At 42.9% G+C, this 23125-nt stretch overlaps 1 protein-coding gene across 2 annotated transcripts; it reads right to left on the bottom strand.

Moving 5' to 3' along the window:
- Positions 1 to 8119: 8119 nt before the first annotated feature.
- Positions 8120 to 17629, bottom strand: TRIM60 (tripartite motif containing 60). Of its 2 annotated transcripts, none has more exons than XM_054485614.1 (3): positions 17510 to 17629; positions 10290 to 10341; positions 8120 to 9803 (listed from the first exon to the last, which is right to left on the bottom strand). In XM_054485614.1, the coding sequence occupies exon 3, from the start codon at positions 9797 to 9799 to the stop codon at positions 8384 to 8386; it is 1416 nt and encodes a 471-aa protein (XP_054341589.1). In that variant the 5' UTR covers positions 9800 to 9803; positions 10290 to 10341; positions 17510 to 17629; the 3' UTR covers positions 8120 to 8383. The 2 variants fall into 2 exon arrangements, 1 of the variants encoding a protein (XP_054341589.1); XR_008502168.1 differs by lacking the exon at positions 8120 to 9803 and adding an exon at positions 9932 to 10100 and having other exon boundaries at positions 17510 to 17615.
- Positions 17630 to 23125: the final 5496 nt, after the last annotated feature.

The raw sequence follows: 23125 nt of genomic DNA, 5'->3' as shown, positions 1-23125 counted from the left end.
TCAGCCGAGGCAGAACCCACCCATACTGAGGCAAACTGTAAGGGATTTGAGAATCTGTCTGAATTTTGTTATCCAAGGGAGTCCTGGAGCCAATCCTCTGCAGATACCAAAGGATGATTGTAATCATATTCTAAAGTATGTATATTGAGACATTCTTTTTGTTTTTTTTTAGAGAGGGAGTGTCACTCTGTCACCCAGGCTAGGGTGCAGTGGTGCTATCATGGCTCACTGCAACCTCAAGCTCTTGGACTCAAGCAATCCTCCCTCTTCAGCCTCCCAAGTAGCTAGTACTACAGGCATGGACCACCATTCTGGCTAATTTTTTTTTTATTATAGAGACAGTCTCGCTAAGTTTTCCAGGCTGGTCTTGAACTCCTGGGCTCAAGAGATCCTCCAGCCTCAGCAGCAGTATATTTTTTCAAAAAGCACATTATAAACTTTTTCTAGAGAATATATTTAGTACTCTCTCTATATATATTATATACATATAAAATACTCTATTTAGTACCTCTTAGGGTCATACAGCATCATGTAAGTACAGTATAGTTTATTAAATCACTCTCAATATTTAGCCTGTTTTAAAATTTTGGGAAAAATTCCTTGCAACTTCAGCAAGGATTTCCTTCCTTCCTTCCTTCCTTTTTCTTTTTCTTTTTCTTTTTTTTTTTTTTTGAGTCGGAGTTTCATTCTCGTTTCCCAGGCTGGAGTGCAATGGCGGTTCTCCTGCCTCAGCCTCGCAAGCTGGGATTACAGGCATGTACCACCAAGGCCGGCTAATTTTTGTATTTTTAAGAGACGAGGTTTCTCCATGTTGGTCAGGCTGGTCTTGAACTACTGAGCTCAGGCAATCTGCCCACCTCGGCCTCCTGAAGTGCTAGGATTACAGGTGTAAGCCACTGCAACTGGCGTGAGCTACAGTCTCGACACTGCACTCCAGCCTGTGCAACAGAGACCTGTCTCTAAGTTTTATATATAAATAGAATTTACATATAAGGAAGAGACTTCCAAGGCAGCCTGGTTTACCTATGGTCCATTATGCACAACATTCAGTATAATCAGCAGCCCGAAAACCAAACAGACCCAAGGATAAAAAATGCAAATCAATGTTTGGAAGATCTTGAATTTTTGTGTCCAAAGAAATCTGTGTTATTTAATACCAAAATATCCCATTAGCTTTCTACATTCTTCCTGTGTTTCCAAAAAGGCAAGGAGGTGATGGGTGTTTTCCTTGTGTCCTGAATCCTTGTCAGTTAAATGATTTCTCTCAACCAGCTTACACCGGTAGGAAGTAAGCAGTAAGTCTAGATTCCAACCCGTGTTAACGTCTACTTGAATCCAAATAGTTTGCTTATTTTACAGCTCCAGTCTGCCCAAGTAGAGTGATTTGAGGTGCCCAGGGTGTGGGAGGGAGGAAAAGAGAAAATGGGGCCTGGAGGGATGGGTGGTCATTAAGTGTGGGAGGGAAAAAATGTAGTTAACTTGATAGGAAGAGGGGCCTTTGGGGGAGGGGAGCCAGCAGGGGGCCAGACATGCCATCTTCTCACCTACAAAAATGAAATAGTAGGGCCAGCTAGGCAGCCAGTCTTCCCTTTCCCTCTGAGCGTCCTATTTGTATGTTTTCCCCTCCAGGGTCAAAGATCTTTCCTTTAAAACACAGCACTTTCTTCAGTGCCCTGGGCTGTGTCTTGTGGCATTCCTTTCATTAGTTTCAATTGTTTATAAACAATTACAAGATACTATGTTTCAATTGTTTATAAACAATTACAATTTCAATTAGTTTCAATTGTTTATAAACAATTACAGTACAAGATAGTGTGCTAACTAAGGCTTTGGTCAAACGGTTGGATAGCTTCGGCCTCTGCTTTCACTGAGGAGGGCATTTATAAATCTAGTCACAGGACAGACACTGCAAGAGCCATTTTACTAGGTGTCCTGAGTGTTTTTTTGTTGTTTTGTTTGTTTGTTTTCAGACAGGGTCTCACTCTATCGCCTCACCTGCGTGCTGGAATGCGGTGGCACAATTAGGGCTCATTGCAGCCTCTTCCAAATCCCAGTCTCAAGTGATCCCCCGACCTCAGCCTCCCGAGTAGCGAGACTACAGGCATGGGCCACCATGTCCGGCTAATTTTTTCCATGTTTTTGTAGAGGCAGGGGTCTCACTATGTTGCCCAGGATGATCTCTCCAACTCCTGGGCTCAAGCGATTTCCCTGTGGCCTCCTAAAGTGTTGAGATTATAGGCATGAACCGTTGCACCCAGCAGTCCTGGGTGTTCTGACGCCGCAGAACAGTGGACTACAGGAGCAGACGACAGGCTTACCTCCTCTAGTGTGACCCGACCAGTGAAGGCTTCCTGGGGAAATGGCTAAGATCAAGCTAAGGCCTCAATCTAAGTCAGGGGTAACCAATCTTTTGGCTTCTCTGGACCACATTGGAAGAATTGTCTTGGGCCACACATAAAACACATTAACACTAACAAACAGCTGATGACCTTTAAAAAAAAATGCAAAAATGGGCCGGGCACAGTGGCTCAAGCCTGTAATCCCAGCACTTTGGGAGGCTGAGGCAGGCAGATCACAAGGTCATGAGTTCGAGACCACCCTGACCAACATGGTGAAACCCTGTCTCTACTAAAAATACAAAAATTAGCCGGGTGTGGTGGCAGCATGCCTGTAATCCCAGCCACTCAGGAGGCTGAGGTAGGAGAATTGCTTGAACCCGGGAGGCGGAGGTTGCAGTAAGCCGAGACGCAGAGGATGCGGAGGTTGCAGTGAGCCGAGACCGCGCCACTGAACTCCAGCCTGGGTGAGCTAGACTCTTTCTCGAAAAATAAATAAATAAATGAATGCAAAAAATCTCATGTTTTAAGAAAGTTTACGAATTTATGTTGGGCTGCACGCAAAGCTGTTTTGGGATGCATGCAGCCTGTGGATTGCGGGTTGGACAAGCTTGGTCTAAGTAGTGATCATCTGGGTGAAGGAGACTAGATTTGTACAGCATGTATAACGGTAACTTTGTGCCGTTTTACCAACATCTCCCCACTCTCCCGCCTCCCAGCCCCTAGTGACCACCATTCTCCCTGCTTCTATGTATTCAGTTTTTTTAGATTTCACATATATGTGAGATCACACCATAGTTTTATTTATTTATTTTTTGTTTTGCTTTTGAGATGGAGTCTCGCTCTGTCACCCAGGCTGAAGTGCAGTGGTGTGGTCTCGGCTCACTGCAACCTCTGCCTCCCAGGTTCTAGCGATTCTCCTACCTCAGTCTCCCGAGTAGCTGGGACTACAGGCGCACACCACCACGCCTGGCTAATTTTTGTATTTTTAGTAGAGATGGGGTTTTACCATGTTGGCCAGGATGGTCTCGATCTCTTGACCTCGTGATCCACCCTCCTCAGCCTCCCCAAGTGCAGGGATTACAGGCGTGAGGCACCACGCCCAGCCACCATAGTTTTATTTCTGTGTCTGGCTTATTTCATTCAGCATAATGTCCTCCAGGTCCACCCATGTTGTCACAAATGACAATATCTCCTTTTTTTTTTTTTGGCTGTAAGTTTATTCAGTGTGAAATAATCTTCTCCAATTTTACTGAAGTGGCTGACCACGTCCACGACCAAATCCGCCTCTAAACTGGAATTCGGTTGCTGACCCAGCCCCAGCCTCAGCTTTCTTGTTGGCACCAGGGGGCACAGCACTCTGTCGGTAGGTATCTCTGTAGGCTTCCCCTCTTGTGAGTCTTGCAGGTCGCTCACCCTGCAGATCTTTAGCCCGAGGCCTGTCAGTCTCTGGACGGCTGAGGCGTAGAGTGGCAGGCCCAATCTCTTGGGGGTAGATGAAGGTAATCATGGAGATACTGGAGGTAATCATGGAGATACCTTACCTCATTGGTAAGGTACTAGTAGAAATGTCTCCAGGCCTGGTGGCTCATGCCTGTAATCCCAACATTTTGGGAGGCTGAGGTGGGCAGATCACCTAAGATTGGGAGTTCGAGACCAGCCTGACTAACATGGAGAAACCCCGTCTCTACTAAAAATACAAAATTAGCCGGGCATGGTGGCCGATGTCTGTAATCCCAGCTACTCTGGAGGCTGAGGCAAGAGAATCACTTGAACATGGGAGGTGGAGGTTGTGGTGAGCCGAGATCGTGCCACTGCACTCCAGCCTGGGCAACAGAGTGAGACTCCATCTCAAAATAAAGAAATAAATAAAATAAAAATAAATAAATACATAATTTAAAAATCCCATATTTCCATCAATCAGCATTCAACATTCATCAGGATTTCACTAATTCCTGTTTTCTCCTCCCTTTAATTGCTGTCAATGGGGGGAAGTACCCACTCCAACAAATATGGGTATAATCTTAAATAACCTTTATTATATTTAACAAAATAAGCAATGCTTCCTCCTTGGTATCATTTTATACTTAATATGTATTGAAAATTCCTCAAGTGCCTTATAAAATGTCTTTTTGGCCGGGCACCGTGGCTTACACCTGTAATCCCAGCACTTTGGGAGGCTGAGTTGGGTGGATCACCTGAGGTCAGGAGTTCAAGACCAGCCTGGGCAACATGGTGAAACCCCATCTCTACTAAAAATATAAAAATTAGCTGGGCATGGTGGCACGTGCCTGTAATCCCAGCTACTTGGGAGGCTGAGGCAGGAGAATCGCTTGAGCCTGGGAGGCAGAGGTTGCAGTGAGCCTAGATTGTGCCATTGCACTCCAGCCTAGGTGACAGAGCAAGACTCCATCTCAAAATAAAATAAAATAAAATAAAATAAAATAAAATAAAATGTCTTTTTAAAGTTGGTTTGTTCAAACCTGGATTGAAAGAAATTTTATGTTTTACATTTAGAAATTTTATCGGTTTCAACTAAAAAAATATCATTGCCTTGTTGAGGAGAGTAGGTAACTGTCCTATATTATTTCACACATTTATGTGTCATTTCCTGTGTCACTTAACTTATTCCTTGACCCCCATATTTTCTGTAAACTGAGAGCTAGTTATAAAGGCTTGCTAAATTCAGATTCAACCTTTTTTTTTTTTTTTTTTTTTTTTTTTTTTTTGAGACAGAGTCTTGCTCTGTCGCCCAGGCTGGAGTGCAGTGGCAAGATCTCAGCTCACTGTAAGCTCCACCTCCCAGGTTCATGCCATTCTCCCGCCTCAGCCTCCTGAGTAGCTGGGACTACAGGCGCCTGCCACCACGCCCGGCTAATTTTTTTTTTGTATTTTTTTAGTAGAGACGGGGTTTCACCGTGTTAGCCAGGATGGTCTCAATCTCCTGACCTCGTGATCCACCCGCCTCAGCCTCCTAAAGTGCTGGGATTACAGGCGTGAGCCACCGCAACAAGAATAATTCATAGATGATGTAGTGTATAGTTGACTCTTGAACAACATGGGTACAAGCTGAGCAGATCCACTTATACAGATTTTATTCTGCGTCTGCTACCTGAGACCAACGTCTCTTTTTCTTCCTCAGCCTACTCAACGTGAACATGATGAGGATGAAGACCTTTATGATCTACTTCCACTTAATGAATAGTAAATATATTTTTCCTATGATTTCTTTCCTTTTTTCTTTTTTGAGACAGGGTTTCGCTCTGTCACCCAGGCTGGAGTGCAGTGGAGCAATTATAGTTCACTGCAGCCTCGGCCTCCTGGGCTCAAGTGATCCTCCTGCCTCAGCCTCCCAAGTAGCTGGGACGACAGGTACTCACCACCATGCCTGGCTAATTTTTAAAATTTTTTGTAGAGGTAGCATCCCACTATGTTGTTCAGGTTAGTCTCAAATTCCTGGGCAAAGTGACCTCCCATAGTGCTGGGATTACAGGTGTGAGCCTCTGTGTCCAGCCTTCAGCATTTTTTTTTTAATTTTTTGCCTTCCTGAGCTGTAAACATCCATTTTTAATAAGGGTTTAACTTTCTCATACCAGAAGCAGGGCTTGGTTGCCCTTAATACTGTTACCGGTTTTCTACTTCTCTTCCTCAGTATATTTGATCCAGGTATCTTCCTTATATGACACGACAGCCTCCTGGTGACCACCTCCCTAATGGGACATGTAGATAAAACCTACTTGACTCACTCCACTGACCTGCACACCCCCCAGGGATTGTATACATTTGCTGCAAGGACTACCTCTCATACAGTGTGACCCCACAAAACTCATGCCTGCTTACCCCAAATCCACCAACTAGAATGCCCCTTGGGAAATGCACTGGACCCCAATAAAGGCCTTGGCCCATTGGTCTCTCTCTCTGGCTCCTCAACTGCTAGGTGAGCAGCACTGTCCCTGCAGCCTTCTCATCAGCCCTCAACAGTACCATCTTCTCTCATGGACCTGTAATAAAACTGTTTCTGTTATTTAATGTGTTTTTGTTGCGTTGCCTCCTCTGTGTCAAACTCTACCAACACATGGACTTAACTTTTCTCCTGGTCAGGGCTCTCCTACAGAGGGGCTGTCTTGGCATGAATAAGCTGGAAATAGGTCCGACAAGAGCCACAAGGGTGTTTGCCAGTATAAACAAGTTTCCTATGAGAGGGACTCCTGGTCACAGATTGGACACTTAGGCATTAGGCCATCCACCAGGATAAAGAAATATCCCATCAAAGGCACCCTGTAAATATCCACTACCAAATCCCCTGGAGTTGAGGTAGGGCAGGGCTGGAGTGTATAGCCACTCTCTGGAGAAACCCCAAGATCAAATTAGAGGAAATATACTTCCTCTCTGACCTTACTCCAGTATTCTTCTTCACTCACTACTTGTCACTGGCTTCCTTGCTATTACAGCTTGACAGTCCCTTCCCCATACTTTCTCAAGCCATTCACTCTGAAATAAAATTTGATGAGGATGCTATTTCCAAGCCTACTCCCTCAACTCAAATGTTTGCTCTGATTACACATTCTCCAAGACACCTACCCTGACCACCCACTTCACGTAGCTAACTCTCCCTCATGCACAGCACTCTCATACAGGCAACATTGACCTACTTTTCCCTGTCACCACAGTATCTGATCAGCATCTAACACACTATAGCAATTCTTTGTGTTTATTATTTTATTGTTTCCTTTCTTCCCTCCAGGAAGTATGCTGCTTAAGGATGGAAACCTTTGTTTTGCTCATCTAATACAATTCCAAATTGAAGGCAGACATTGAGCATCCCTAATCAAAAAACATAAAATCCAAAATGCTCCATAATCTGAAACATTGAGTGCTGCCATGACACCCAAGTGGAAAATTCCACACCCGACACCTTTGCTTTCTGAGGGTTCCATGTACACAAACTTTGTTTCATGCATATTATTAAAATAATTACCTGCAAGCTATGTGTATAAAATGAATTTTTTGTTTCAAATTGGGTCCCATCCCCAAGATATCTCATTGTGCATAAGCAGATATTCCAAAGTCCTCCCCAAAATCAGAAAGCTGAAACACTTCTGGTTCCAAGCATTTTGGATAAGGGATACTAAACTAAACTTTGATTACTCAGTAAAATAAACAAAGTTCAAACACTAGGGCTATAAAAGATCATAATCCTTTGATTATGAAAAACAGCATCAAGAATCAGACTGATATCAGACTTGTCAAAACCATCAAGTTTTAAAAATTAAAATGATCCCAAATATTCTCTTTAACTGTCACCTAAATATGAGCAAGGTCATTTGCAAACTAGTAGTCTGCCAAACTTTACAACCCTGCAACATTTGGGTTGATGGCACCCCAAAATGAAAAGATAAAGAGGAAAACAGAGGCTTAAACCAAGAAAGAATCCAAGAGCAGAGGTCAATTCCTAGAACGGTAGTGAATGCAAGTGTACTGGCCTAGTGTAGTTGGTCTAGATTGGCAGGTGATATACAGAAAGAAAAAAATTGCTGTTAGAGATTATTTATGGATTGTGCATAGGTAAGTATATGTGGGGAAAGGATTTAAACAAAGTGAAATCCTCATTACCCACAAAAATAAGTCAATTGTTTTAACTGACACACACGAAAGAACAGAAACAAATTATGAGAAATATGGAGGTAAACAGAAGAATCCACTAAAAAGAAAGGTATGTGGCAAGCATGATATTCAAATAATGTATGCAACTTTAAATAATTGGCTTAACTAAAAACAAAAAATTATAGGCAATTTGAAAACATTTTATTGGACACATTAAGTAATATAATTCTAAAATATTTTATCTTAGAAATCAAAGCACTTGACAACTGATATTCATGGAATATATGAAAGTGGCATTATGAACATCTTGTTATAGTTGCCAAAAATTTAGGAGAAAAATTGACTCTGGTTTTCAGTGGTAAAACTTAAAGATTCCAGAAATGAGATTAAATTTACTGGCTAAGTTACCTACAAAAACTGAAACAGACTCATTTACCAGTTCCTTAGCTTTCAGAATCTGATACTGAGCAGATTTTAAGAGGTTCAGAATCTGTTCCAGTATAGAAATAAGGCCAAACGGCTTCTGTGAAAGTATCATTAAAAGTATAGAGAACAGACCTATCATTCATATTATAAAAGGAAAGATCACCCAATTCATAGTCCAGAAAAATACCAATCTTACTGGGTTTTACTACTGGCAGAAGCTGGGTTGTCTTAGGACCTGATGCAACATAACCACTCTTCATGTATCGCCCAATTGCCCAGAATCCGCCCAGAACTGATGGCTGATCCTGCCAGTTCCTAAGAAGATGGTCTTGACACACACCCAATATCCATTTAGGTTTGTTTCCCACTTCTACTTCCCAGTAATGTCGGCCAGAACTAAATCTCTGAGAGCCTAAGACAGCAGGGCAGACATAAAATCTCCTTGGGTCATAACAAATGTTTGGTTTTTTTCTTTCATATCGCACAGCTTTTCTATCCTCAGAGACAATAAGTTGAGGATGTGCCGTGTCAAGATCTAGAATCACATCTACTTGAAATGGCTTGATAATTCTGTCCAAGCCAGAATATTGAGGAGGAAGACTGAAACCATATTTTGTTAATTTAAATGAAAAGAGTTCAGGGCATTTTAGGTTTTGATGCTTGTGGTGCACACTCTTAACATGTGTCAGTAATTCCAGGTTTGGCTGCACAGACTTGCCCTCTACCTCCCTCAGTAGATGTTTTAACGTGGAAACGTAATCTGAAAGTTCTACAAGGTTTTCATTTAGTTTTGCTAAAATGTTCATCTCTTCATCTTGTATCTGCCTAAGAATCATCTCTTGTTCATTCTGTAAAAACAATCTAATTTGCTCAAACTCAGAATTTATTTCTTCCCTCTTATATTCTACCTTCTTTTTCAGCTCCACTGATTTGCTGCCTTGCAGAATTATCACTTTTTCAACTCGTTCTATATTATTCTTCAAGGGCTCAAGGCTACCTTCTAGAATTTCTCTGTGATAAGAGGCAGCTTTCTTAATAGGGCAAATGTAGTGCTTCTGGTGTTTAGTGGAGAAACTGCACTGTGTACATAAGATCTCTAGATCCTTCACACAGAAGAGGGTCAGAAACTGATTGTGTTTTTCACACATGGCATTGTCTTTCTGCCTCTTTCTCTTGCTCCTCCTAATCTGGAGTTGTTTAGCAATTTCAGTCAAATTACGGAGCTGGGGGTTTCTCCTGAAGCTCTTGTATGGAAAGCAAAAACGGCAGACAGGACAGGGAAAGGTATCATCTAGATCCTTCCAGGATACATTGAGGCAGGAGCGACAGAAGTTGTGCCCACAGTTGATGGTCACGGGGTCTTTCAAGTACTCCAGACAAATGGGACAGCTAGACTCCTCTTGGAGGTTCACCAGGGCTGTCACAAACTCCATCAAGCTGCGAACAAAGGTAGTGCGTAAGGTAACCTCCCTTTGATCAGTCCTGCCTCCGTAGAGTGCCAACCCAGTGAGAAGTGGATACCCCTCCCAGACCTTGTAGATTGATCAGGTTTAGGTTTCACTAGCCTGGCATGCTGATGGCACCCACTGAAGTCTTGTTTAGTCCCCTGCTCCTTAGCTTGGAGGATAATAATTCAAAGCTTACAGCTCTATTATGGATGAGCCCGTCAGAATCTAAGTGTAATGATTTTCTTCTTCAATAAACTAGCCACAGGTTATAATACAGCGGTCATTCCTGTGGATGAGAAAAGATTTTTAATTTCAAAATCTCCTGGATTTGGAATTACAATATAATAACTGGTTCAGGCAAGAATCATCACTAACTGTAAAAACTACTGGGTAAAATTTTATGGGGGAATGATATTCACATTCTCAAAATTTTACTCTAGGCTTATATTTTAATTACAAAGAGAAAAATAAGTACCTTTATAATGTAGAGAATACCACCTTAACCAATGATGGGGCAAACTGATGACCTGCAATGGGGAGCAAAGCATTACCATCTATGGAGAACTTTTGCAGAATATATATATCTAAAATACATAAAATTCTATTATATGCAATTGTGTATTGTATATAAAATTCTATTATATATAACATACAATTGCTATTATTTTTTGAGATGGAGCTTCACTGCCACCCAGGCTGGAGTGCAATGGCACAATCTTGGCTCACTGCAACCTCTGCCTGCCAGGTTCAAGTGGTTCTCCAGCCTCAGCCTCCCAAGGAGCTGGGATTAAGGCACCCACCACCACGCCTGGCTAATTTTTGTAGTTTTGGTAGAGACGGGGTTTCATGCTGGCCTCAAACTCCTGACCTCATGTGATCTGCCCTCCTCAGCCTCCCCAGAGTGCTGGAATTACAGGTGTGAGCCACCGCACCTGGCCTATAAATATAAAACTATATATAAAAATGTATGTATGTATATAACAATGAAGAAATCCAAATCATACAAGATTCAACACAAAAATGGTTCTCAACAGCACAAATGACAACAGTGCTGGGGAAAAAAAGCAGGCTTTTTTTTTTTTTTTTGAGACAGGGTCTTTCTGTGTTACCCAAGCTAGAGTGCAGTGGTATGACCATGGTTCCCTGCAGCCTCAGCCTGCAGAGTAACCACGACCACAGGCTTGTGCCACCAGGCCCAGCTAATTTTTAAAATATTTTGTAGAGATGGGGGGTCTGTGTTGGCCAGGGTGGTTTTGAACGATCCTCCCACCTTGGCCTCCCAAAGTGCTGGGATTATAGGTGTGAGCCACTATGCCCAGCCTGTTTCCTTATATATGAGAGAGAAAAAAAAAAAAAGTAATTCATTCTCTTAGCTTGGATTCTAGACTGGGAAAAAAAAGTTGCAATAAAGTAGATAGTATAGGACAAAGTGAAAAAATGGAGTATGTACTATTTATTAGATATTAGTAATACATCAAAGTTAAGCTTCCTGAATTTCCTAACTGCACCATAGCTGCAAAAGAAAATGTCCTCATTCTTAGGAAATACATGCTTAAATATTTACTGGTGAAGGGGTAATGATCTTTATAAACACCTCTCTTTTCCTTTGGGTCACCTCACAAATCCTATCTGCTGCTCATCAATCTGACTGCCTCCCACCCCACCCTCTAGTCTCTTACTATCCCATCTCTTTACTTTCATAGAACTCAATCATAATCTGAGATCCTTTTCTTCAGGTATTTGTTTCTCTTTTGGCCTTAGCTGGTGAATGAGATAGACTGGAAGTAGGTACTTAGTCTACCTTATTCATAGGGAGGTAGTAGAAAATCAGTAAAGATCTTCAAGAAAGGGAATCATGAACAAGTGGATACATGAATGAATAAAATCCAAAAATAATACAAATAGAGAATAATGTCAATGTTATAAAAGATAAAATTTAGGTTGGGAAACTGTTCAAAATTAAAAGAGAGCCCCACTGCACTCAGCCCATTTCAGAATTATTCTAGTATGAACAGAATCATTCATCTTAGATTTAATGAAACAGGAGCTAGGCACATTGGCTCACACCTGTAATCCCAGCACTTTGGGAGGCCAAGGCAGGCAGATCATGAGGTCAAGAGATGGAAACCATCCTGGCCAACATGGTGAAACCCCATCTCTACTAAAAATACAAAAAATTATCGGGCATGGTGGTGCTTGTCTGTAGTCCCAGCTACTTGGAAGACTGAGGTGGGAGAATCACTTGAATCTAAGAGGTGAGGTTGCAATGAGCTGAGATCAGAGCACTGCACTCCAGCCTGGGTGACAGAGTATGTCTCAAAAAAAAGAACGAAAGAATTAACGAAACAGGTTATATGTAGTTGTCACACATTTTAACATGTATTCCTCACCCATTTCAATCCAACACACTTCAGTAGCACACACAGCTACATGAGGCTTAGGGTCCTGAAGGAACTGTGAAAAGCAAGTTGGGCTGAACTTGTCCTGCCTTCCTAGATACACTTGCAAGTAATCCCAGTCTATAGGTAAATTCATTCCTTTTCCTTTTGACTCCGAATTACTTACTAGATCTTCTGGCCACTGTCATCCATGTGAGTGCTCTTAAATAGCTGTGCTAGGTCAGTGTGTGGATGGTAGAAATGGACTGGTGAAAGTGCACTCTCTAACATACGCTGACTCACAGCTGTATCTTCCTCTGATCTAGTAGGGTTCAGAATTTGTTTAACCATTCTGTGTAAATGTCTCATCTTTGCAAACACTATTTCCTTTACCTAGAGGATCCTTTCCTCACCTTTTCCCCAAGAGTGATCTCTCATGATGTTTGGAAACAGCTCAAAAGTCTCCTTCTCTGGTAAGGTTTACTATGTGTCAGGAACAGTGCTTTCCACACAATAATCGATCTCCTTAATTAAACCCTCACAACAACACAGGAGATCTGTCATAGGCCCTGAGTGTACCTCTCTGGTCTCCTGGATAGGCCAAAAATTCCACTATGACCACTCTATCTAGGATATTTCTCATGGTTGTGTTTGCAGGAAGCATCCTTGAAAGAAGATGTAAAGTGTCAATTTGGGACAAAGAACAGTTTGCTAAAAAAATAGATTCCCAAGCTTGGGTTTCACTGGCTATGATGCAAACCTACATTGTGTATGACATCTACCATGGTCCCTCTGCACCACCTCTGTGGGACTTGGGAGGTGTGGGGAACCAACACCAGCATGATGCTCATGCTGCCAGCTGTGCCAGGAGTAATGCAGTTCTTTGTCTCCAATCCAAGAGTGTTATGTCTTCTGAAAGTATCCATTAAATATTAACAGGATAACTTAATAGCTTGCAAGTAAGATAAAATCCCAAACCCTGAAAGTTTAGTTATTATCTTCAATTACAAACATGGAATTTAAATGTGTAATGATTTGGCCGGGTGTGGTGGCTCACGCCTGTAATCCCATCACTTTGGGAGGCCGAGGTGGGTGGATCACCTGAGGTCAGGAGTTTGAGACCAGCCTGGCCGACATGGTGAAACCCCATCTCTACTAAAAATACAAAAAATTAGCCAGGCATAGTGGCAGGTGCCTGTAATCCCAGCTACTTCGGAGGCTGAGGCAGGAAAACTGCTTGAGCCCAGGAGGCGGTGGCTCATGCCTGTAATCCCAGCACTTTGTGAGGTCAAGGCAGGCAGATCACAAGGTCAAGAGATGGAGACCATCCTGGCCAACATGGTGAAACCCCATCTCTACTAAAAAATATAAAAACTAGCTGGGTATGGTGGCACGCGCCTGTAGTCCCAGCTACTCAGGAGACTGAGGCAGGAGAATTGCTTGAGCCTGGGAGGCAGAGGTTGCAGTGAGCCAAGATCCCGCCACTGCACTCCAGCCTGGCAACAGAGCGAGACTTAGCAAAAACAAAACAAAACAAAACAAAAAAAGTATAATGATTTGATAGGCGTATCCAAAGTCCTAATACTAACTGGTGTGACTACTGGTGTGATACTAAATCACTAAGCACACTATTCGTTTTGTTTTGTTTTGTTTTGAGACAGAGTTTTGCTCCTGTTGCCCAGGCTGGAGCGCAATGGTGCAGTCTCGGCTCACTGCAACCTGTCTAAAAAAAAAAAAAGAAAAAAGAGTGGCTTACTACACCTACAGTGTTTATACAAACAATGAGGTTTATGATGAATAGCTGCTTTCCTTCTGAGAAACTAGAATTTTGATATAAGCTAGGTAGAGGAGCCTGCATGATCTCTTCTCAATAAAAATTCTGGAAAGACAAATCTTCAATGAGCATCCTTGGTATATAACAGTTCACTCATTTTTATCACTTTGTTTCCAGAGAAATTAAGCAGGTCCTGTGTGACATCACGTAGAGAGGACTTTTGGAAGCTTATGCTTGGTTTCATCCAGACTTCATCCCACACACTGTTTTCCTTTGCTGATTTTGCTTTGTATCCTTTCACTATAATAAACCATAATTGTTGGCCAGGCACGGTGGTTCGCATCTGTAATCCCAGCACTTTGGGAGGCTGAGGCAAGAGGATCAATTGAGGCCAGTCATTCAAGACCAGTCTGGGCAACAGAGCAAGACCTCATCTCTACAAAATTTTATAAAAATCAGCCAGGCATGGTGGCATGTGCCTATAGTCCCAGCACTCAGAAGGCTGGGGTGAGAGGATTCCTTGAGCCCAGGAGTTCAAGGCTTCAGTGAGTCATGATTGTGCCATTATACTCCAGTCTGGATGACAGAGCGAGATATCTCAAAAAAATTAAGTTATAACCTCAAATAATACTATGCTGAGTCCTGTGGTCATTTTAGCAAATCACCAAACCTAGGGGTGGTCTTGGGGATACTAATACCGGTATTATTTAAAAATCTTATAAAATTTCCAAGTGAAAGGAGCATTTAGAAATCTAGCCAAACTGCCTACATTTATGTCATTAACTGTTGTAGTAGTATATATATTATAGTACTATTTTGGTCTAAAAGCTGCTGTATCTCTCACTGCTCCTAATTAGAAAAGGTGTTAACTGCTCATAGCAGTAGTTGGGCGGAAAATGTCATGTACATTCCAATTTTGAAGGGACAGTAAGGTATTATTACATCTTAAAAATTATAATATTTTTCAATAATAAGGAATTAAAATAAAATAATAATGTAATTTAACATTTTCGTAAATAACAATGTCATTGCATAAGCTCCTAATCGTTGTTTTAACACATCATGTTTAATGGATGCTTTGGGGCTGGGTAAATTTGAAAAGGAAGTTTTAAGCATTCTGAACAAAGCTGTACAGCCAATACATTGCAAAATATGACTGGAATTTTTTAAATTATAAGAAAGAACCACATAGCTGTAAAAAAGGGTATTTCATGGATGGGCGCAGTGGCTCATGCCTGTAATCCCAGCACTTTGGGAGGCTGAGGCGGGTGGATCATGACCAGCCTGACCAACATGGTGAAACCCCGTCTCCACTAACAATACAAAAATTAGCCAGGTGTAGTGGCATGCGCTTGTAGTCCCAGCTCTTCAGAAAGGCTGGGGCAGGAGAATTGCTTGAACCCAGCAGATGGAGGTTGCAGTGAGCCGAGATCACGCCACTGCACTCCATCTTGGGCGACAGAGTCAGTCTTAAAAAAAAAAAAAAAAAGGCATTTCATTTAAAATAAAAAGGTGCACGGAACATTCCTGCATAGATCCTGAAACTCAATGGTCCGTCCTTCCCCACACACTCCAGCTTCCCCTAACCCATCTTCTAGACTCAGGCAATGAAGTTTAAAGAACAGCATTTTCATTGTAAGCCACTCTTCCCAGTCCAAGCTATAAACATTAGCCTACTATAGTAACTATCTTCTGATACCTGAAGACAAGGCCCCTGCGTCCCAGCATCTATGGGAGAGTTGGGGCCTGACTTCCTTAAGTGCCAGTGAGCAAACCTGGGTGTGTTTCACATGACCCAACCACCCCTTTCCCACTTTCTGTAATTTTTCACTTCTCTGACTCTACTGAGCCCCTACTCACTACCTTCATTCCCCAGTTCCCCTTTGAAGCACTTGGTCACCTCTGTACAAATCACAGTTGAGTTCTGTTCATGCTGAATTCTCCCTATTGCAATAGTACAGTACTGATTAAAATCTGTCCTTATGACTACCCAGTGTCTGGCTTTATTTTTGACATGCTCTATCCCCTCAATCAATTCCATAACTCTATAGTTTCCAAACACAAATCTAATCCTATAACCTTCGATTTCCAATGGAATGGCTTTTCTTACTCTTAAGTATTACAAGACTCACCACCATCTGGACATTACTCTTTTCCTGGCCCCACATATCTATCATACTGCAGATTATAGTTGAGATTTTTACATTTATTTTTGTCAACCTTTGGTTAAGGACACTGGAGAGTACAGTTCACGGTCTGAATTCTTCCTTATTTTCCTCAAAACTGAATTACCAACTCTGATTCTTATGCTGGTGTACGGTGTGTGTTCAATAATTATTAGGCTAATAAATCAAACCTGTGGCAGATTCCCTACTCTCAAAATTCAACCTCTACTGCTTGAGATCTTGTCACATTAAAAAAGAAAAAGTCAACCTCTATTACCTTATTTATTTTACTTTTTGAGACAGGATCTCACTCTGTCGCCAAGGCTGGAGTGCAGTGGTGCGATCTCCATTCACTGCAACCTCTGCCTCCAGGCTCAAGCGATCCTCGCACCTCAGCCTCCCGAGTAGCTGGGACCACAGGCACGCCCCACCATGCCCAGATTTTTTTTTTTTTTTTTTGTAGAGACAGGGGTCTCACTATGTTGCCCAGGCACGAGCGTGAGCTAGAACTCCTGGGTTCAAGCGATCCTCCCACATCGGCCTCCTCATGTTGGGGTTACAGGTGTGAGCCACCGCGCCTGGCTCCTACTCTGATTCTTGTGCTGGTCCGTAGTGTGGGCTCAATGAATATAAATCAAACCTGTGAGAGATTCCCAGATCTCAAGATTCAACCTCTATTACTTTAGATGATACGAAACGTAAGTGAGCCTAAACTTTCTCATCCGTAGCAGTTTCCTAACAGCCAGATCCTTGTGAGGACGGAAGGAGACGAAATCCGCCAGAGAAGTGCTGGCGCTGTAGGGTGGGAGATCCTTCCTTAACGCTCCCACCATAATTTTTGGAGATCACGTGGCCACTTCCCAAACTGGTGTTCAGATCAGAATCTTCTTTAAAGTTCAATCGTCGGGGTCCCACCGCCTCCGCGGCTAAAACTGAACCCGGCCGAACACGGTGGCTCACGCCTGTAATCCCAGCACTTTGGAAGGCCGAGGCGGGCGGACTACCTGAGGTCGGAAGTTCGGCACCAGCCTGGGCAACATGGAGAAACCTCGTCTCTACTAAAAATACAAAAATTAGTTGGGTGTGGTGGCGAGCGCCTGTAATCCCAGCTACTCAGGAGGCTGAGACGGGAGAATCGCTTGAATCCGGGAGGCGGAGGTTGCAGTGAGCCGAGATTGCGTCACTGCACTCCAGCCTGGGTGACAGAGCGAGACTCCGTCTCAAAAACAAAAAAAAAAGGATCCATAGTCGTGGATCAGTCGTGGACAGGTCGCGACCCCGAGGTTTGGGCACAGCTGATACTCAGGAAGCCCCTGCCCAGTTAAGTAAGCCTCCCGCCAGGCCCTGCTGCGCCTTTCCTGCGGCCCTCCCAGCTTACCTGGAGCAGTTGGACCGGCGGCGCAGGATTGATGCTGTGCAAGACCCATGGAACCCCACGGGGCGCAGAGCGGAAACCCTCACACAACCCTGGGCGCCTTGGTTTTCGAGTTTTAGGCACACAATTGACCCGCGCGGTGGTTGGCTGCTCCACCGGAAGTGGGCGGGAAAGGCCTGAGCATGCTCAATGCCCCAGGGTGCAGGGAGAGTGAGAAGATTCTGAGGAGAGCCTGGGGCGGCTCCCTCCGTGGTGGGGGCCCTGATGGCTTCAGCGGGTCATTTAAATCACAATGGCCATCTTTTCAGATTTTTCATTCCTATGAGCAACTTTTTTTTTCTTTTTCTTTTGAGACAGGGCCTGGTGCGGTCTCGGCTCACTGTAGTCTCAACCATCCGGGCTCAAACGATCCTCCCACCTTACAGGCGCACGCCACCACGCCCGGCTGATTTTTGTATTTTTTGGTGGAGACTGGGTTTCGCCATGTTGCCCCGGCTGGTCTCGAACTCATGGGCTCAAGCGGTCCGCCTTCCTCGCTGTGAGCCACCGCGCCGGGCCAGGGTGGTTAGTTTTAAAATGCAAGAGGAATAATCAGCTCTTTGGATCAGTTTGCGTCTCTGGTTGAGACGCTGCGTAGTTACCACCCTGGAATTAGGCCCCACCCTACCAACTAAGACTCACTAAGGTCTCGCCTGAGGAATTGATATTTAAAGTAGATTTTAAGGGACGAGTATGAGTTTGTTGGACAAACTTGACGGTAAAATCTTCAAGGCTGAAGGATTAGTAATTGTGAGGAGCCTCTTAAGTCTTATAACTTGGTAAATGAGACACTGAAAGAGGCTAATATTTGCAGAAGAAATCATAGAATTGGCATAGCACTTTTTTTTTTTTGAGACGGAGTCTCGCTTTGTCGCCCAGGCTGGAGTGCAGTGGCACGATCTCGGCTCACTGCAAGCTCTGCCTCCCGGGTTCACGCTGTTCTGCCTCAGCCTCCCGAGTGGCTGGGACTACAGGCGCTCGACACCACGCCCGGCTAATTTTTTCTATTTTTTAGTAGAGACGGGGTTTCACCGTGTTAGTCAGGATGGTCTCGATCTCCTGACCTCGTGATCCACCCGTCTCGGCCTCCCAAAGTGCTGGGATTACAGGCGTGAGCCATCGCGCCCGGCCGGCGCCCTTTTCTGTTTAAAATTTAGGGCTACTTGGCCAGGGGCGGTGGTTCACACATGTAATCCCAGCACTTTGGGAGGCCAAGGCGGGCGGATCAGCTAAGGTCGGGAGTCCGAGACCAACCTAGCTAACGTGGCAAAACCCCATCTCTCTAAAAATACAAAAAATTAGCCGGGCATGGTGGTGCATGCCTGTAATCCCGGCTACTCGGGAGGCTGAGGCAGGAGAATCGCTTGGACCCGGGAGGCGGAGGTTGCAGTGAGCCGAGATCGGGCCACTGCACTCCAGCCTGGGCAACAGAGTGAGACTCAGTCTCAAAATAAAGATAAAAAATAAATAAATAAAATAACTTAGGGCTACCTTCCCAGAAAAATACCCTCTTGTGATGAAGTCTGAGATTTGATGGAAGAGTGGGAACAATAAGTGAAATCTTCAAATCTTCACACCTTAGTGCAGAAGATGCAATCAGAGAGGATGATAAAGGATGTGATCAGGAGGACACTGATCTGGAGTCTGACCAATGGGATGAAGGAAAGGAAACTCTAAAGGCTTAAGGCTGAATGGGGCCAGATTCTACCATAACATTAAACCAAAGGCTGGGCGGGTGGCTCACGCCTGTAATCCCAGCACTTTGGAAGACCAAATGGGGAGGATCACTTGAGGCCTGGAGTTCAAGACCAGCCCGAGTGACAGCGAGACTGACTCAAAACAGAAACAGAAAAGATGGATTGTATTGTGCTCCTGTCCTGGATGGAGGATCACGAATCTGTTCTGCAAGGGCATAAGGAGCTCATAGTCCTCTGTGAACCCCTGACTAGTGCACACAGGGCATCTCTGAGCCTCTGCTGGGAACAGAATATCTCAGTGAGAATCACCTTAGGGGTACAGGTGAGGGAGACTCAGTAAAAGGCATGGAGCCTTCAGTAGGACCTAAGCTGGGGGTAGCCACATGGGAAAGAACCTTGCTGACTCATGTATTTTAATTTTTAGCAATACTTATGTACTTTAGAAACACATATATTTTAATATATGTTTAAAATTTCATATAATTATAAACATTTTTATTGTATTATAGTAGCATGATATGTATATATTATATGTAAATATTTTACAATATGTATATATTACCTATAAAAATTGCATATTTTATTTAATGAAAATTAAAATTTTTCTTATGGTATTATGTTAACATATATATGTACACATAAACATGTGCAGTTCACTTTTTAACTCTTTTTTTAAATTTTATTATTATACTTTAAGTTTTAGGGTATATGTGCACAACGTGCAGGTTTGTTACATATGTATACATGTGCCATGTTGGTGTGCTGCACCCATTAACTCGTCATTTAGCATTAGGTATATCTCCTAATGCTATCCCTCCCCCTTCCCCCACCCCACAAAAGTCCCCCGTGTGTGATGTTCCCCTTCCTGTGTCCATGTGTTCTCATAGTTCAATTCCCACCTATGAGTGAGAACATGTGGTGTTTGGTTTTTTGTCCTTGCGATAGTTTGCTGAGAATGATGGTTTCCAGTTTCATCCATGTCCCTACAAAGGACATGAACTCATCATTTTTTGTGGCTGCATAGTATTTCACGGTGTATATGTGCCACAGTTTCTTAATCCAGTCTATCATTGTTGGACATCACTTTTTAACTCTAAAATCTTCAATGAGGAAGTTCTTTTGTTTATCATATGGGAATTGAAGAATTATACTTCTTGGAAGGAGCTTTACACCAATTTACTTGTGGTCCCTCTAATTTTATCAAAGGTGCTCTCTGTAAACAGAATATCTATCATTACAGTCAGCAGAAACATGAGAAACAAAAAAAATCTTTAGAATATCTTGAATTTGTGCCACACAAAACTCCTATTTAAAAAATCTATATTCATATTTATCCTTACATTAAATTAAAAGACATTGAGAGGCACTATTAGCAATAATTATTGTATAATCATCAGACATCTACCTTTCCGAATTGAATTATAATATTTGATAAAAGTATGTGCTTGCAATTAGAACCTAGTTAGGTGAATATTTTGTATTTGATTAGTTTGGCTTTTAAATCTACATAGATCCCCAAGTTTCTCCTGCATGTTTTTATTTTCTTGCTTTTCTTGGTTGAAGAAACATGGTGGATATTCCTGCAGTTGGCAAGAGTTTGGATTTTACTAATTGATCTCTTTTTTTTTTTTTTTTTTGAGACCGAGTTTCATTCTTGTTGCCCAGGCTGGAGTGCAATCGGCTCACTGCAAACTCCACCTTCTGGGTTCAAGCAATTCTTCTGCTTCAGCCTCTTGAGTAGCTGGGATTACAGACATGGGCCACCACGCCTCGCTAATTTTTTTTTTTTTTTTTTTTTTTTTAGTAGAGAAGGGGTTTCTCCATGTTGGTCAGGTTGGTCTTGAACTCCCGACCTCAGGTGATCCGCCCGCCTTGGCCTCCCAAAGTGCTGGGATAACAGGCATTAGCCACTGCACCAGGCCTGGATTTTACTAATTGACTGCTGAGATGGTCCTTAGTAGTTTTCTCTGTCCCTGTATATCTTCTAATAGGTTATTTGACAGAGAGGCTTCATTACATTTGAGTTCAGTTTTTTTGGTGAAACTATTTCTCAGTATTGTGTTCTTTCTTCAAGAGGACTATAATGTCTGTTTTACTCACTTTTTATGATGTTAGTTAACACGGTGATTTGCCTAAATCTATTAATAAATTTGGGGTTGCAAAATTGTGATGGTTTTGTCTTCTAAATCATTTTCATTATTAGTGAAATATAGCTTTAGTAGTAGCTTTTCTTATCCTTTGAAAAACCTGAAGTACTGTTCATGTCAGGAAGGAAAAAAATCAGCTTGATTGAACATCCTTTTAAACTGGGACTATCGTCTTGTCCACAGAAACAAGAGTACCTTACCCTTGGAGTTCTTTTCTTACCTAAAGTACTCCACAGTCAACCTTCAACTGGGGTGGACTGCTGAATACAGGAGGAGAGGGTGACAGGATGATCAATAATTGGTTGGGGTCAGTGGCTCTTGAAGCTTCTTCAGAGCCTACAGGGAAGGAGGCAAAAGTAATCTTGAGGAGGCAATGTCTTTAGATACCTCTAAAGACAGTCCCCATCTGCCATTTCATCCATTTCACTTTCCATGATTTCAGTTACCTGAGGTCAAACATAGTCTGAAAATATTAAATAGAAAATTCCTAAATATAAGTTTTAAGTGGCTTGTCTTTTTTTTTTTTTTTTTTTTTTTTTTTTTTGTATTTTTAGTAGAGACGGGGTTTCACTATGTTGGCCACACTGGTCTCAAACTCCGAACCTCAGGTGATTCGCCTGCCTTGGCCTCCAAAAGTGCTGGAATTACAGATATGAGCCACCGCGCCCAGCTGGCTTGTCACTTTTGAGTAGCATGATGAAATTTCCTGCCATCCTGCTCCATGCTGCCCAGGACAAAATCATCCCTTCATCCAGCGTATCCATGCTGTAGATGTTCCCCACCTGCTAGTCACTTCCTAGCTATCTCAACCTAACTGTCACAATATCATAGTACTTGGATTCAAGTAACCCTTAACTTATTTAATAATGGCCCCAGTGTGCAAAAGTAGTGATGCTGGCAATTGATGTATGCCAAAGAGAAGCCTTAAAGTGCTTCCTTTAAATGAAAAGATGAAAGTTCTCCATTTAATAAATAAAGAAAAAAATCAAATGCTGAAGTTGCTAAGATTTGCAGTACGATGAGAGATTTGGCGAGAAAGACCACATTCACATAACTTTTATTGAATGTATTGTTATATTGTTCTATTTTATTATTGTTGTTGCTAAGCTCTTACTGTGTGCAGTTTATAAATTGAACTTTTTTTCTTTCTTTCTTTTTTTTGAGTCTCGCTCTGTCGCCCAGGCTGGAGCGCAATGGCGCAATCGCGGCTCACCGCAAACTTCGCCTTCCGGATTCAAGCGATTCTCCTGCCTCAGCCTCCTGAGTAGCTGGGGTTACAGGCGCCTGCCACCACACCCAGCTAATTTTTGTATTTTTAGTAGAGATGAGGTTTCCTCATGTTGGCCAAGCTGGTCTCAAACTCTGACCTCAGGTGATTCACCCATCTTGGCCTCCCAAAGTGCTGGGATTACAGGCATGAGCCACCGCACCCAGCCGAATTTTTCATAGGTAAGTATGAATAGGGAAAAACATAGTGTGCATATATAGGATTTGATAGTATCCTTAGTTTGGGTGTCTTGAGACATATCCTTTGTGGCTAAGTGGGGGCTACTGGCTTTCAGGAAGAAGAAGAATTGAGGAGTCATCAGCTTCTAATTTTTTTGGCTCCTAGAGAACAAGGCTTTCTAAGGGAGATTCCTAAGGCAGAAACTCTCACGGCACAATGGCCTTTGCAGCCTCCCTGGCTGAGCTCCAAGCAGAGGCCAGCTGCCCCATCTGCCTGGATTACCTTACAG

The sequence above is a fragment of the Pongo pygmaeus genome, chromosome 3, assembly GCF_028885625.2.
Source record: "Pongo pygmaeus isolate AG05252 chromosome 3, NHGRI_mPonPyg2-v2.0_pri, whole genome shotgun sequence".
NCBI lineage: Eukaryota > Metazoa > Chordata > Mammalia > Primates > Hominidae > Pongo > Pongo pygmaeus.
The sequence above is the reverse complement of the archived record's forward strand: the minus strand, read 5'-3'. Positions and strand labels throughout refer to the sequence as shown.